This window comes from Primulina huaijiensis, chromosome 2 (genome assembly GCF_012295235.1).
Source record: "Primulina huaijiensis isolate GDHJ02 chromosome 2, ASM1229523v2, whole genome shotgun sequence".
Classification (NCBI taxonomy): domain Eukaryota; kingdom Viridiplantae; phylum Streptophyta; class Magnoliopsida; order Lamiales; family Gesneriaceae; genus Primulina; species Primulina huaijiensis.
Window position 1 is genome coordinate 20,846,487 of NC_133307.1, and position 10,894 is coordinate 20,857,380.

The window sequence follows — 10,894 nt, forward strand, 5'->3', positions numbered from 1 at the left end:
CAAAGAATGTGATCCATACATACTCAACCTTATCTGTTACGATGACGTTTACTTACAAATCTGCATCAATTGTATTGATATTATTTGACATGAATGATATCTTTTTGATTTAAAGTGATACTGATCCCTTTCAGGGAATGTCGGGGCAGGTCATCCATATTCGAGCAAGGTGGCTCAGCAGGAAATGAGAAAGTAGTAGAAACAAAGGCAGCAAATCCTGTAGCTTTGCTGTTTTCTGAAACACCTGCAGTTTCCTTCATTTTCCGACAGACTAGAGACCTCTGTGAAGCGTGTAACATCTGAAGGTGAATATACCACTCGAGAAGTTGTGGGTGCTGACATTGCAAATCTCGACTGACTTTCTCCATATTTTCACACTTCATTATTGTAATGATTTGATTATATATATTAATTTTTGGGTTTTGTCAAATAATGATGTGCATATTGCCGAAATTTTTTAATATGTAGACAAACGTAATTTGATCCTTGGCGGAAAGCAATATATTGAGATTTATCATGTTATGGTTTTAACATGATGTTGAGTTCAAAATTGATTGATGGTACACCATTATATCTTGTCGTATGGCGCAAACATAAGTTACAATGAATGGTTCAGTCAAAACCTTATACATCAGCTAAAACTTGGTCTGTAAGAATAAACAAGTAAGGTAATGTTTCAACAATATCTTGTCAGCATCTAAAACTACCCGCACATCTGCCTCCAATGAGAACACCAAATACTCCATTTCTTCAGGTGCTGCACGGTCTCGAATCTAGAATTCTTGGAATTCTCTAAAGGCTTCCTAGCAAGTCTTTGTTTTTTATCAGTTGTTTCCTGGGTTGGCTCCCAGGCAAGCGTTCCTCAACTCTCAACTTCTCACCCAGTGACCTGAAAGTCACAAAACAATAGAAGATAAATAGTATTATTTGATAAAAGTAATAAAAAAAATCCATTCGATACAACTTGAACAACTCGGAATTAACCTTGGCCTCGTTGACGTGCAGGAACCACCACGGACCCCTATGCGACAATAACCTGAAAGTAGAAGAAATATAGTTTAGAAATGATTGTGCCAAATTTTTTTATCTTTTCTTCTTCAGGCCAATGAAATTAGTCGTATGAAGAAAAATTTATTTGGCGCAACGTACAGGCAAAAACGGGTGTAAGTAAAACCAAGAAAGAGAGCGGCGTTTCAAGAACATTAATAGATAAACGATACATTTCACCTTATAAATCCAACCACCATCCTCAATCCCATGAAGAGAGTCAAGCCTGACCACACACCCCGAAGTCCAAAGATGGTAGAAGCACTTAGCAGATACGCAGAAGAGACAGCCCCAACCACCATCTGCATTTTACAACCATATATGTATGTACGTATATGAGAGCTTTTATCCCATTATCAAGCTTTATCACATGATGTGAAGAATATTACCATAGAACGTGCTGCGTAAGGGAAATCCGAAACACCGTAATGGAGTCCATCAAAGATAAAAGCTAGAGCATTTATAGGTTGGCTGGCACTCACAAACTGCACCATTTGCAGCAATATCATGTTAGGAGACATTGTTGTTTCTACCTTAACGAGAATGCTTCCAGAAAGACTTGGATTTATCACTTACCAAAGCAACAGTTTTAACAATACCTAGTACTTCTGTTTCCTTCGAAAAAAATTCGGCCAAAGAACTAAAAGAAACACCCAGAACCAGAGCTAAGAAAACACCTACGGCAAAACCTATCTGGAAACACAACAATAAAGCATAAATCAGAAAAAAAAAATGGAATCAGTTATACAAAGAAACTTAAGCTGACCAAAGAACCTACTGAATAAGAAGACAAGTACTACCTTCAACACAAATTGTGTGAGATCCCTAACAGTCCTGTAATCATCTCTTGATATATAACTAGCAATCAAGGCCTGGATAGATGGCTCAACTTAATGAGTTGGAAAAAGGATTAAAGCGACCTAGAAAAACTAAAGACAGAAAAGGGGATAAAACCATAAAAATAACCTGAGCCGAAGTAGCAAGTGCATCTGTGAGAAGCGATACAGCAAGCCATACTTGTAAGCATATTTGATGAGCAGCCATCGCGATAGGGCCCTGGCGTGCAGCCATCGATGTACCAAGTGTCATAGTCAGCAGAACAGCAAGTGTTCTCCCAATAAGAAAACCACCTGATGACCACAAACATTCAAATAACATATGTCCTCGATATTTGAATGAGCCAAATAATACTAAACTACATATTGGAGAGTGTATTCCAGATTGAAAGTCGTGGCCGCGTCAAAATTATAGTAATTGAACCTGATCGGCATGCTCGATGTGTTCAAAATCGTCATATTCTTCATAGCAGTGACTTGAACAACAAAATATCCAATTTATATGGAAGTTACATATTATTTCTTAAATGTAAAGATAAACTAGCATGCAAGGTATTTCAAATACACATACAAGAACAAGAGAGGGAAAGACTATTTTTCACATGTAGTTACAGTTCAGGCACCTCAGTACAATGATGCAGAAACTTTTTATATTGATATCTCAATTTTAACTGTAGTTCTATTCTAGCAGTGGTATCTCATCAATGTCTGCATAAAATAGTCATAACACTTAGTCATAGATTTGTCACATGATTTTTCTAATACATTCCAGCTACATGTGTTTAAAATCATATAGTCACACTCTTAAGTGGCAAATAAACTCCGCATGTTAAAAACATTAGAAACAAGGAACAACTCTTGAGTGACTTACGTAGTGTATTTCCAAGTCTGCAGGTCAACCGTTATTGCAAAACTAACTAAAATTATAAGGATAGGAAAAAATTATTGGCCATGACCTTCATGGTAAGCTTTAAAAGTTTAGAACTCTTCAACTGAATAAAATTAAAGGGAACATTTAGGGTGGGGGGAGACTTCAGTCAACCAACTTCTGATAAAGTATGCGTGGAAAGAGAATCTTAAAAACGGATTAGAGAAGTCCGTATAGAAAACACATATATAAAATCCAATTTAAGCATGATCAGCAGCAATCAGATGACAATTGGAAATGCAGGTCTAAAATGGTAGTATGCTACATTTTAAAGAATCAAACCAATTAGAAACCTTAAAACAGATTATCTGCAGTAGCTAGTTAGTACCATAGAGCTAATTTTGAGCATGAATAGCTTGTTCCTATGAAGGAAGTAAAAAAAACACCCTCGTATCAACCAAATGAAGCACTTCAAAATAACATTCTGTGGAACGCATTTAAATATTTAATTAAAACTTGAACGAGAAATGCTTACCTGATTTCAGATAATCAGCAAACTTCAGCTCTCCAAGTTTTGGAGGCAACAAGACAGCTCTCTTATTCAGGTTCCAAATCATCGAAAAAGTAACAAGGTATCTAGGCACAAGCAACATGAATATTAAATCTAGATATTCAAGTGAAGCAAACACGGAGGGACCCAGAAATAACAGAGGAGTTAAAAAAACTGAGCCCATAAATGGAAATTGAACACATACTGTGATATAACAGTAGAAATGGCAGCTCCATAAACACCCATCCGACAATAATAAATAAACAATGGAAAGAGAAACACAGCAGTAAAATTTCCGAAACCTGCAGCAAAAAAAACAGAGCCCATAAATGGAAATTGAACACATACTGTGATATAACGGTAGAAATGGCAGCTTCACAAACATCCATCTGACAATAATAAATAAACAATGGAAAGAGAAACACAGAAGTAAAATTTCTGAAACCTGCAGCAAAAGAGAGTCGTTTTTGAAAAATAATTTTAAAAGGACTGTTTATGGAAATGAATTTGCTAAATCATAACAACAATATAATTGTCCAACCACAAAGCATTGAGTTCCTAAGGGCAAAGTTCACACCAAAGAATGCACAAATTGTTAAATGCAAGTTAAACCGAGTCTTTTGCATATAACTAACTAGAAAAACGGATTTTTTACATTGATGTAAAAATTAGATACTCGGCATTATGGATCCTCAGTCCCCACCACTATTATAAGATATAACTTCTTAAACAATGTATTTCCATCATGTGACACATGAACTTTAAAAGTCGATCAAAGTCCCGATGAAGAAATGCATTACATACATTTCACACAAGAGTAGCGTCCTGAGATACATTATCATGCAGCATAATATACATATTTAATCATTCTTCGTAAGAAAATATTTTCATTAGCTCTCATTTAAGAAAAAGACTAGCTACATTATCTACCTGTTTGAACACAATTAAACCAAAAAGCAAAGGAGCACTTGCCTAAACAAATCACAGGGGTCTTTGTATCCTTGAAACCACGAAAAATGCCTTGAAGAGCCAAAGAGACAACAAATGCAGGAGCACCAAGAGCCCTAAGAAGAAGATATCGTTGTGCTGGAATACGCATAGAAGAGACCTGTAATGGCAGTTAAACTTACAAAAATATTACATGTAAATTCAAATGCCAAATGTAGCAGTAGGTCACATGGTGATTAGTTAAGAGCACGATGATGACAAATTAACAAGGCACAAGTTTATTGCCTTCCCTCCAAATAATCATTAATTTAATCAAATTCAAACTTTGTAGCACAAGAACAAATTGACCATCAAGCCCTATCTAACACATGATACATAAAAAAAAAACAATGAATGATAAACTATGTTGCATGGATACAGGCACGGGTATCGTATCGAATACGATATGGATACGACGATACGACAAATTTTGAAAATATAAGACAATGGCTAAGATACGACAATTATTAAAATATAAATATTTTATATATATATAAATTTAGCATTAAATAAATAAAAAAGGTAGATATATATATATATATAATTATATGAATATATTGTAGAAATATATATACATATTTATGTAAATATATACAATGTACAACTTCATAGCAGTGATTTAAAAATGTATCCAGAAACGTATATCTGTCGTGTCCATAACGTATTCTAGCCGTGTCCAAGACATATCCGACTGGTCAAACCTATAAAAAGTCAACGACACGGATTTTTCCGTATCCGACACACATATCGGCATATCGTATCCGTATCCGATACTTCAGAAGAAAAAAATTAGGAGTATCCATGCTAAATAGATGATAAATGTGTGATCGTTCTTTTGAGTATTCCTTCCTTTAAAGCCACGAAACACTGTAGGTTTGGGAGTAATACAAAACTTAAATCAATATTACTTATTGTGTTTCAATATCCACGTCACCAATCATATCATATTTTGGATTAAAAACCAGATGACGATAAAAATTCAGCAAATGTTAGAAGACTACATATTTTGATCTCCAGTTCTTAGCTACAAATAAATAGTTCAACGATCTCTCCACTTCCAGGGGCAAAGGAAGAGAGATCAAATATCACATAACGCCCTTGGTGACAAAAGCCAGACAGATGCCTTCAATTCCAAACCAAAGATTGATTATTTTTTTCTTAGCACAAAATAGTAGCAAAAAAATTTATACAATCAAACCTTATATAATTAGAATATGGCAAAAGTTAGAATTTGGTTAACGAGTAATACCACACCAAAATAAGTCAAACTTCTCAGGATAAGCAATGAAAAGTAAGCAACAAATCGTCAAGATAGTTAAATATGGAAAGTACAATACAACCAGGAAAAAATTAACAAAAGGTAAAAAATTGAGAGCCATAGAATTTATAGAATGTTAGAACTTAGAACAGGAAAATGAATACTGGTGATATTCCCATCAAACTTAGCAACGGTCCAGATCCCAGAGACAGGGCAATAGCTTCAAAGATGCCAATGCCAACAGCTAAAAGCAAAGCTGTGGACACAGAAGAAAGCTGCACCCTTTTTTCTGCAACGATAAAGGAAAGAAAAGTTAAAGTTGAATTAAAAGAGCACTATCATCAAGAGAAACTTACATTTGTTATTCAAAACAAAGGGTATATCCAACAATTCCAAATCTACCGGATGTGTGAAATCTGCTCGCATTCTTAGAAATATCTTCGGCCACAAAAGAAGTAGCAACGCTGAGGAGAGGGATATTGAAAAGCTTTGAGACTATATTAAAGATAGACATGGAGACACCAGCAGAGGCCAACTCCATGGAGCCTAAATGAGAAACATGCTAGTAAATTGTGAGAGCAATGAAATGCCAGAACCTGATGGATAACAACCATGTGATAAGTAGCAATGCAAACTAAAAAGAAAAACAATGCATTCATATATTGATATCTAGCTGTTGAAGTAGAATACAACATTAGATCACACTTCGAATAAATTAATTAAAGAAAGCTAATTCACCTCATCATGACGCATGTCAAAAGTTTAAGGATTAATCTCATCGACCTTCAAGCAAACTCACAATATTCATAGTTATGCCATGTATACAAAGTAGAAGGGTAACTACATAGATCATGTGAAAAAATTACAGGATAATGCAACCCAGAAGTCAGGTTAAATACCTAAGCATCAAACCTTACCCAAATTTCCTATGAATGCCGTCTCCATCAATTGTACCAGAGGTTCAATGGCCTGTCCCCCAATTGCTGGTAAAGTCAGCATCACAAGCTCATGCTTAACATCTTTTGACAAAGAAGTGCTGATGGGAGGTTCCCTCGAGTCGTCCTCGGTGTTAATGATCCCAGAAGAAGCAGTGCAGTTCAACTCACTGGAAACAATTAGATGACAACAAAAATTAACAGAAGGATAAATCATAAATATTTTATAATCATCTGACACATAAGTTCTCTTTATTGACAAGAAGATCGATGACATTTAGGCTACAGATAGGCAAATAAATTTAGACCTAAAATTAAATCATCACTAGGTGCCACAGACTTCAGTCTTCGTAGGAACGAAGAAGTTCTGCATTATTTTCATACAAATAAATATCACAGCTCCAAAATATGGACTGAAGTTTAACTATGTACCCACTTGCATCTGTTCCTACTTTTAGATGGACTTATTCTATGTGTTGTGCATGGTGCAAAGCTTGTAAAAGCATTAAAGATGGCGACTTTTGGTTTTTAAGATAAGATGTGATAGACTATGTATCTGAAGTGCCCCTGAAAAATTGAGGCCGGAACCAGAAGTAATGGAAAACAAAACACTGGGGAGGCCTATATTTTTTTAAAAATGCTTATATCTGGGCCATTTTTCAAAATCATCCCAGTAAAAGGATATCATACTTGTGTCCTCCATTTGAATTAGAGAGAAAGTCTTCCTCTTGTATTGCAGAGTTTTCGTCTACATCACGAGACTGCACCCCACAATCGGAACTCCGGTGGTTACCGAACCTTGACAACAAGTGCCTCCTATGACGAACAAGCGGATAAGTCATAAACCCTTTCGCCTTTTCGAAATACAGAGAACGAGCCTCGAAACGTCGACCATCAATAATTTTATGTTTCCTCAAGTTGTCTCCCCCACAATGAACTCGAAGCCCTGTTGACTGGTGCAACGAAATATCCCTTCTACGGTTCCAACATGTTAATCGACTCCATACCGACGCGCCAGCACTGAATTGTGCGGCCACCGCCATTGTTTTTATGTTGATTCTCGAAATATGTACGCAAAAAAAGCAAACCAGAAAACGAGTACACCAAAATTCAGCCCCCAAATGAACTTAAAAGGTTACAAAATTCCTGTTCAAATTGGAAAGAGTAAAGGGAGACGTCACGTTCTCGTGATTGAGGCGGTTAGGATCGTCCGACGTTCATGCTTCCGGAATCTTTCTTTATACAAGCAAATATCTATATCCCTCATTTGTAAAAGAGTCACCTTTTTGACGATATTTCATGATATTTCATTTAATTAATTGAAATTCTTAAAAACTGGTAGGATTTTTGAGATTTGAATTCTTAAAACAATAAAATTACTTTATTATTAAATTTATATAACTTGTTTATAAATTTTAAATCTTTTTTTAAAAATTTTACAAAGTATCATTTATTCAAAAATATATATTATCAATTCACATTATTATATTATGTATATTGAGAAAATCAAATAAATTTTTTATATTAAAAAATTTATATGAATTATTTTTCTCTTAAAAAACTACATTATTTTTTATACTAAAAACTCAATTTATCAAAATTTGATAACTTTATTTTTTATAGCATCTCAATAAACTTTAAATTTTTATTTCTTATAAAATATATGTAATAAAAATATTTGTTATATGTTAAAAATATTTTTTGTTCTTTATTTTTTTTTAAAAAAAGAGTATTTATAGCAATATTATTATAAGAAAAGAAGTTTAAATGACAAAAATTTGTGTGAGACGGTCTCACGAGTAGTATTTTGTGAGACGAGTCTCTCATTTGGGTTATCCATGAAAAAATATTACTTTTTATGCTAAGAGTATTACTTTTTATTGTGAATATTGGTAGGGTTTACCCGTCTCACAGATAAAGATTCGTGAGACCGTCTTACAAATGACCTACTCAGTTTAAAAATAAACAATACAAATTTTTTTAATATAAGAAATATTATGTTCTAATTTTCAAATCAAATTACATTTTAAATCTTAATAAAAAGCCAAAATAGTATTACAATTCCATGGACTTAAAATCCAATTACAATTTCAACTCTCATTTTTTATACATTCAAACACATTTAGAAAAACATTAGATAAGTATAACTTTTAAAAATGTTTTTATTAAATAAAAAATAAAACATAATCGATTTTTACGTTTAAATATAAGTTAAAGAGTGATTTTATTTTTTATAAATAAAAGTAGAACAGAGAAATTCTGATTTCTAAAAAAATTATTTAAATAAGTATTTTAAAAATAATAATTTTTGTAATAATCCGTTTCACTTTATGTCATTTGTGTGTTTTAAAATTTAATAAATTAAATTTAATTAATTAATTTTGTTAAAACGTAAATGTGTTATTGTTGCTAATATGATTTTATAATTCTGCGAACCAAACAGCATTAAGGGCAAGAAATTAGCCAAGGTTGGAACACAGCTCAACGGAAAAACCCTAAAATCTTTGTTCCTTTTCGCGTTCTCCTAATGAAATTTTGAAGAGACAAAGAGATGTCCTGTTGGCCTGCCTGAGATTTGTGGAGAAGAGGAAATTATTAAGGAATTTTAACACTCGCGTTTCCTGAGGTAATGTAGTTTACCTGCTAGTATTGCTATTTTTGGCCTTCGGTTAGATATTGATTTCAAATTTTGGGTTTAGATGTTTGAATTGAATGTGTTTTTTGATTCATCACTTTTTTTGTGGGTTTTGCTTCTTTTTTTTTTATGTATTGGATTGGAGTATTTACAAGTTACAAAGCTGGTAGCATTAGTTATTGCATAGAGTCTTGCTTTTAACTCCGGACGCATCCGAGTCCTCCCTACGGACCTTGAGTCATGTTTGTTGTTGAATTTTTGCATATCAATGTTTAGTGACAAAAGGAAATAGATTGGTTGAATTTCCTGCAGGATATCCAATGCCAATGTCCACTTTGCTCAAGATTAAATCTTGTTGTGAGAAATCACTTTCCAATGCTCGCCTGTTGCTGCAACTACGTTCATGCTCCTCTGTTGGTGATGGCAACGCTTGTGATCACCCTCCCGATCCAATCCCAAACAGGCCCTTGAGAAGGGAGTCACCTCCTCCTAGAAACCATAAATTCCCAAAATTCAATCGTGGTCGTGAAAATGAAAGTCTGAATTCATCAAGAAGCACAGCTGATGATGATTTTCTTGAAAGATTCAAACTTGGTTTTGATCGCAAATCAGAACCCTCTATAACTGAGTCTGCAAACAATGTTAGCAAGACATCAGAAAAGGAAAAGGTTGAGTCGCCATCGCCTCCGGGGGATGCAGATGAGATTTTTAGGAAGATGAAGGAGACGGGGCTGGTCCCTAATGCAGTGGCTATGCTCGATGGGTTGTGTAAAGATGGGTTGGTGCAAGAGGCAATGAAGCTCTTTGGGTTGATGCGTGAGAAGGGCTCGATCCCTGAGGTGGTCGTGTACACTGCTGTTGTCGATGGCTTCTGTAAAGCACACAAGTTCGATGATGCGGTGAGAATATTCAAGAAAATGCAGAGTAATGGGATTCTTCCAAATGCGTTTAGCTATGAGGTGCTGATTGGAGGACTTTGCAGAGGGAAGAGGTTGGAGGATGCGTACAGTTTCTGTATCGAAATGCTCGAGGCTGGACATTCACCGAATATGGCAACTTTTACGGGTTTGGTTGATGGGTATTGCCGAGAGAAGGGCCAGGAGGAGTCTAGGAGTGTGATTTCTTCGTTGAAAGAAAAGGGTTTTTTTGTCGAAGAGAAAGCGGTTAGGGAGTATTTGGAAAAGAAAGGGCCTTTTTCTCCTTTGGTATGGGAGGCCATTCTTGGGAAGAATGCTTCAAAGAGGTCTCTGTTCTAAAACTTTCTGTACTTCCATTTTAACCAGTTTGTATTGTTTGCATTGATAAACTATGTTTTTGCTACTAGTTTAGATATTGTTCGTGGGTGAGGAAATTCTCGATGGTTCGCCATTTTAAGAAAATGAATTATTGAGATGTTAAAAGTGCTAGGAAAAATCAAACAATTGAATGTGCGCAAATATTTTATCCCACGACCTTAGTTGTAGTGAGAACAATCTTGTCCAACTATGACCGTAAGGTAGACTTTGCCGCAATCACACAAAATATGATCCACCACCGAATGGATCTACCACAAATAATTGACACTAGACGACTATTCGAGTTCTATGAACAAGAAACCTAACATTGTGACGAAACCACGGTTCTAGCAGTATATCGATTATATGAAGAAAACAAAAACAAAATTAAAGAAAGTTTCGGCCAAGAGAAATTCTCAAAAATCTCAAATCTGAATATCAAATTTTCTAAGTGCCTCTTTCGGCCAATCCCTATGTATGTACATATAATATTATTTTATTTAT

General features: G+C 34.8%; 2 protein-coding genes across 3 annotated transcripts; one reads left to right on the forward strand and one right to left on the reverse strand.

Moving 5' to 3' along the window:
* Positions 1-538: 538 nt before the first annotated feature.
* Positions 539-7,741, reverse strand: LOC140968821 (protein DETOXIFICATION 45, chloroplastic-like). The gene is made up of 14 exons (XM_073429942.1): positions 7,172-7,741; positions 6,464-6,651; positions 5,949-6,092; positions 5,711-5,835; positions 4,274-4,409; positions 3,507-3,603; positions 3,287-3,387; positions 2,014-2,177; positions 1,848-1,919; positions 1,624-1,740; positions 1,437-1,532; positions 1,228-1,349; positions 985-1,036; positions 539-889 (listed from the first exon to the last, which is right to left on the reverse strand). The coding sequence occupies exons 1-14, from the start codon at positions 7,522-7,524 to the stop codon at positions 878-880; spliced, it is 1,779 nt and encodes a 592-aa protein (XP_073286043.1). The 5' UTR covers positions 7,525-7,741; the 3' UTR covers positions 539-877.
* A 1,141-nt stretch (positions 7,742-8,882) lies between these two features.
* On the forward strand, positions 8,883-10,467 carry LOC140968829 (uncharacterized). Of its 2 annotated transcripts, none has more exons than XM_073429954.1 (2): positions 8,883-9,107; positions 9,429-10,467. In XM_073429954.1, exon 2 carries the CDS (start codon positions 9,437-9,439, stop codon positions 10,370-10,372), a length of 936 nt encoding a protein of 311 aa, XP_073286055.1. In that variant the 5' UTR covers positions 8,883-9,107; positions 9,429-9,436; the 3' UTR covers positions 10,373-10,467. The 2 variants fall into 2 exon arrangements, with proteins under 2 accessions (XP_073286055.1, XP_073286061.1); XM_073429960.1 differs by having other exon boundaries at positions 8,894-9,107; positions 9,409-10,467.
* Positions 10,468-10,894: the final 427 nt, after the last annotated feature.